Source organism: Apium graveolens, chromosome 2 (genome assembly GCF_009905375.1).
Source record: "Apium graveolens cultivar Ventura chromosome 2, ASM990537v1, whole genome shotgun sequence".
In the NCBI taxonomy this organism is placed as follows: Eukaryota; Viridiplantae; Streptophyta; class Magnoliopsida; order Apiales; family Apiaceae; genus Apium; species Apium graveolens.
In genome coordinates, this window is record NC_133648.1 from 142,670,702 (window position 1) to 142,676,929 (window position 6,228).

Below are 6,228 nucleotides of genomic sequence, written 5' to 3' on the forward strand. Positions count from 1 at the left end.
AAATAGAAAAAAAACAAAGGAAATCACGCCAACCCCCCGCACCTCTCCCTCCCCCCATCAGTTTCCTTCCCTTTCCATTTCCCTCTTATCACTTCTCTGTCTCTTTCCTTCTATTTATTTACTTTTTACTTTTAATTTTTAAAAATTCATATTTTACAAACTATTCGTCCAAATTTCAATTATTATATATATAAACGATTAGCGTTTCGATACCTACGCATAGATATATATTTTGTAAGATTTTGAGGTGATAATTTGCGGGACATATTTTCGTTATATTTCTGTTTTAATTTATTCTCGGGATGTACAAAAGGAGTTTGACGATTTTGATTACTCCACATGGCATGTCAGCGTATGTATATCTATGGATATTAATTTCGGATTTTTCTAGAGATATTTTCCGGACATCATATATTCTCTTTGGAGTGACCAGAATTTATTTTGGGTAAGGATTCCGAGATTCTGCTTTTATATTTTGGGTATATTATAGCATGTTAGTATTTATATATTTATTTCGTAATTTTTAGAAGGGGTTGTAGAAGTCATTTTTGACCATGTTATTCATTTCTGGAGTGTTTATACGCGTAAATATAAATTATTGTGTTGATTGTTGTTGGTTGTGTCGATATGATATCGACTGACAGTCCGAGAAATAGATGAGGTGTTGTCCGATTTCCAAGAAAATATTATTTTTAGTTCTGAAGATTATTATTTTTATTATTATTCGAAAATAAATTCAAATTATTTAGTTAATGAATTTTAATTGATTATTTAATTCAAGTTAATTATTTCTTATGATTTAAAAATTCCGAAAAATAATTTCGAGCTTTAAAATATTATTTTAAATTATTTTCAAGGCTCGATAAATATTATTAAATAATTTATTCTTATTTAATTCATATTAAATAAACCGTTCGTCCGTTTAATACGAAATGAACGTGTCTAGACTCAGAAAAATATTTCGCTTTCAATAAAAATGCTTTTGAGACCTAATTTTTTTTGTGTTGCAAGGTCGTTTAATTTGTTAATCATTCTGAGTCGATTATTGATCAATAAATCATATTTGACCCGTTTTAAATTCTTAAAGTACCGAGTCGGACCTTTTGACGAACCGAGGCATGTGTGATATGAATTATATGATACGTGAGTTATGTGTTTACATGTTATGTGTATTACGTGTATACGTGGGTCATAAGTCTTGTATTTGGATGTCTTCTTTATGTGTGGGCTATCGTATGGGTAGACGGTAGGGTTTTGACGCGCAGTTCGTCGAGTAATTATCGTTTAGACGATTAAAGTTATATCTTTTAATTATAGATGCGGATCATTCGAGTTGATCAGGACAAGACATTGGATAAAGAATGGAATGGAATGGTATTGGATATCTGGCTTCTAGCAATCGCAGGAGCAGCATATCTGGTAAAGTGTTGAAAAGAAAGACAGTGATGTTTTGAGACAGAATGTCAAAATAGATGTGTCATTGCGAGCGTGACTAACTGCTAAATCTCAAAGGCAAGTATCCCTATCATCACTTATTGTTCAAGTAATATTTATTTTGAATCATATCATGCAAGTATTGCTTTCCCTATTCTCAGTTCAGAATAGATAAATATTTTACATATCGCTGAATTAAATGATTCTGTTTATGCAGGTACTCTTCTGCTATTCTATGTTCTAAACAGCTAAGTGATTTTACTTATCAAAATACTGGATTTATAAATATTTTGGATTTTGAGAAAGATGATTTGGTTGCGAGTATTCCTACCCAAGTAAATGGGGGAATGAAATTATTTTGGGTGTCGATTATTATGTCCCTTCTCAATAAAACATTTTAAGATTGGATCATAATTGCGTAAGTGACCGGGACGGACGGTCCAGCGGAGGGCTATTTCTAAATGTCATATGGAATATTATGACACAATTTTTTCCACAGGCAGGTATTTTGCCTTTTGATTGAGTACTCGTGTTTTGGGGTCATATTTCTACGAATCATGACTCAGTGCTATCACACGGGTTGATCAGCATGTGATAATACGTCCATCGGAGAATGATCCCAATCTAAATTATCATATCATTTTTAATATTCATAGAATAAATGATTTATCAACTGTTTCTTTTTTGGATTAACGATGAAATGCAGATTTGATTCAGTTTCTGATTTTGGGGACACTTACTTTGTTGTTAAATATCAAATGTGGTATTTGTATAGATGATTGATGTTGACTTCAGTATGGGATGTTGTTAGCATCAAAGTTCGTATTGATATCTAATTTGATATGACAACAAAATGAGTATTAATATCAAGAGTTCGGTTTCGAATAAAGTTTATGATTCAATCCATAATCATTGCTTCTTGTTATTGATGTTTATGATATTTCCGTAAACACTGTTTTACGAGTCTTATTCTCGTCAAGATTCAAAGTATTGCTGAAGCATTTCGCTAAAAAAAATATCAAAATGGTTTTGAATACAATTAAGGAACCAATTTTGGGGTTCCTAAACTAAAATTTTATGATTCATCAATTTATGATTTTTAACGGTTTTGCTCTATTGCAGACGTCGGTTTTATATCAAAAAGACCCTATATATGTTATAATGAACTTGCTGAGCATTTCTTCCGCTCACACTTGTCTGTTTTTAAATTTAACCTCCAGTGGGATTAGCTTGCGCTGTTTAGCCGCGTAATTCGAGAAAGTAAAGAAGAAGCTCTTGGAAGGTGGGTCCAGGGTTTGCGAACTAGTGTAAGTTCTATTATATAAAGTTGTTTATATTATATTATATTATAATTGTGTTATTTTATAGTTGGGCCTAGTATACTTATTTTCGAAGTCATACTAGCGGGTTAGTATTGAATTGGAATTTGTTGAAAAGAGTTTTAAAAGGAAGTGAAAATTATTTATGGAATTTGGAATTTTTGTTTCTAGAACTGTAATCTTAAAAGATCTTGGATTAGTTTGGGGTCATAGATGGTACATATCTTCCGCTGGCATTTGCATTTTGATTTAACAGGTTAATTTGGATTGAGATTTTATAGTAACGACCAAATCCTCTGACCCCGGATTTGGGGGCGTTACAATATATATATATATATATGTATGTATATTAGGGTTAAAAATAGAATTATCTTTAAAAGTGAAATTATAAATTTCTTAGTTTAATTTTTAGGAGGCTTCTCTCTCTATATATATAATTTTATTCTGAGGTTATTATCTTCAACTTTAAATTTTCTCTTCTCTCTTATTTTACATTCACATATTAAAATTATTAATCATATAACTTTTATTTTATATTATGACTTATAAATTATGATTTATCAAACACAATAACAACTTATTAGTCACCTAGACGTAAAATTATTTGAACACCTAAATAACTTATAAATTGCGATTTTTATATCACTTGTATAACACTTTTTAACTTTAAATCATAAGTTACATTTTTAAATAAAAACCAAACGGACCCTATATATCATCATTTATTTCCTTTCTTATTTATGTTGCTGGAAATTCTTTTGTAAATCTTTTTTGACATTTAATGTCCATTTGGCAAATTTTAAAATAAATAATTTATAATTTAAAATGAATAAGTGACTTTTAAGTGATAATTGATGAACACTTATAAATTTATAAGTTATATAAGTGTTTTGATAATTTTACTTATAAGTCAGAATTTTTTTTATTTAAATGAACTAAAATAAATAATTTTTAAGTAATTCATGAATTTTAAATTAAATGAACTTTTAAAAACATATTTTTTTAACAATAAAGTTAATAAAAAGTAAAAAATCAAAATAAATTGAGAAAAGATAATTTTTTACTAATATTTAACTTATTAACTTATAAATTATAAATTTAACTTACAAATTGGGTCGACAAATATTTATAAATAATTTATTATCAACTTATTAGGACTCGTAAGTTGGAAACAAACAGGGTAGTACTATCTAATGTTTAATTACATTTTCGTACTGAACTTTATATTGCATGATACTTGTGTATACTTTATTGAATCCTATTAATTTACTATGCAGATAAATAAATGGTGGTTAAATTTATATTTCAAATATTATTTAATTAATTGTATTAATTATTAGATATTTTAGATATTTAGTAATAAATTTATTATTAAAAAATATATTATTTTAAAATTATTTAATAATAGAATAGTGAAATGATGCAGCTAATTAATGGGAATGTAATTTACCCATCAAGTAGTAATTTGTTTTAATATAGGCGTAAATCTTATATAATGGCTAGTTTACTTTAAATTTAATATAAGGGAAAAAACTGTACAAGTTTTTTACAAAATATAGGTGTCTTTTTCGGCGCTTAGCATTCCGTAGGTTTGGTCCAAAATCGGACCGAATCGAATAGACCGAAAAACTGAATTATCATTTTTTCTTGGACCGTACCAGATCGAAATTGTATTATGGACCGGAGAGAACCGAACCGAAATAATTCGGTTTGGTTCGGTTTTGGACCGAATGGACCGAATTTTTTTCAAAATAAAATTGTATTAAAATTTTAAACTAAAAATTATATAATCTATAATATTATTAAAGTAAGTTGATATATAAACCAATTAACAAAGACCAAGTTTTCATCATCGAGGATTTCCCCATGGAAAGGGAGAGAGACGTACTCACTATATCCCTCCTAGAGCATGGTCTGAGAAGTGTAAAACGTGCGGAGACGGGCTGCTTTCAAACAATGACCCCCCAACATAACTAATAAGGAGGTGAACCTAATTTGTCACCTTGACCATTGAGCCAACTCAAGTTACCCAACTCTTCAAGACTCCACATGCATCATGATTATAAGCAATTTCTGACACCACTAAATCTCTACATTGTGTAATACTGTTATGATAAAACAATTATTTTCTTGACTTTAAGCTATTCTTATTTTATTGAATAAATTAAAAAAAATGCATATTAAATCATGAATATGAACAAATATAATTTCCCACCGCAGCAGTCACAAGAGTGATGTAGGTCTCTTGAGCCATGTCCTGGGTTACTCTGACACTAATAATTGCAGCATCCCTACAATGCTCCTTCCGTACACGCGCTTCACATAGCTGGCCACTCTTTTCATTTGAACAAGTCTTCCTTTCTTTTTTCATTCATTATTATATCATCATATATCTCATCATCATTTCTATTGCTTTTGTTCATATGTACTTGTCGTACTACTATATATATGTTTGCATGCACCTTCTAAATCATCAGCTATTACATATTCTCTCAACATTACACTCCATCCAAGTTTTAACCAATACCAGACATATTACATCTATATGGGTCGCGGTTTTGCAGTGCTGAGAAAGCTTCTAATGTGTGGGAAGAAAAGCCTAATCTTTCCATCCGAGGTGCAGTCATCAGTTCCAGAAGGACGGATTCGTGTAGTAGTGGGGAAGGCTAAAAGCGATGAGGAAGTGGTCGAGATAGAAGCTCATTATTTGAACCATCCTCTGCTGGAGAGGTTGCTTAGTCTCACAAGGGAAGAGTATGGATACTCGTACCAAGGGGCCCTTAGAATAGCTTGTAACATCCATCTTTTTCGATACCTTCTTCACCAACTTGATGGAAGAAATCCTAGTGCACATTACATGGATCTTCCTCATCTCATTTTAAACTTCTCAAAATCAAGCTATGGAAGTCACTGATCTCATCAATATGATCATACAAATTATACAAAGTAGAATTAGCTATTCATATATGTACATGTGTCGGTCGGGGTTCAACAATATTAATTGCAACCTCTACATTATGTTATGTGTCACTACTTTAATTCCTTAATTTTTTTCCGGTCAGATTGTATTGGAAATCTTACAAGTTTTTGGCATGTTATGCTAAGTAAAAGTTCGATAACAATGCAATATTGAACAAAATCTATCGTACTGCTAAGTTTATGCTGCAGATATTATAGACAGTACGTACTTGTGTAGTTTGTAGAATACGAATAATACACCAAGCAGATACTTTAAAGATTCTCTCTAAATTGTGGGATATAAGATTTTCAATCTGCAGCACTCGCCCCCCATGGATCAGTCGCCTTTGACAATTTTTAAGTCTCCAGCAAAGTCTTAACCATATGCGAGGCCCCAATTGTTTAGAATATAATTCTTTCTGATGCAGTGTCAGCCAAGAATGGGCTTCAGAAAAGCTACAAAGATTATCACTGAACCAAAATTTAACACCGACACTGAATACTTCTGCTCTATGTT

At 30.7% G+C, this 6,228-nt stretch overlaps 1 protein-coding gene across 1 annotated transcript; it reads left to right on the forward strand.

The window, feature by feature from the left end:
* Positions 1–5,298: 5,298 nt before the first annotated feature.
* Positions 5,299–5,667, forward strand: LOC141693919 (auxin-responsive protein SAUR15-like). The gene has a single exon (XM_074499109.1). It carries the CDS (start codon positions 5,299–5,301, stop codon positions 5,665–5,667), a length of 369 nt encoding a protein of 122 aa, XP_074355210.1.
* The last annotated feature ends 561 nt before the right edge of the window (positions 5,668–6,228 follow it).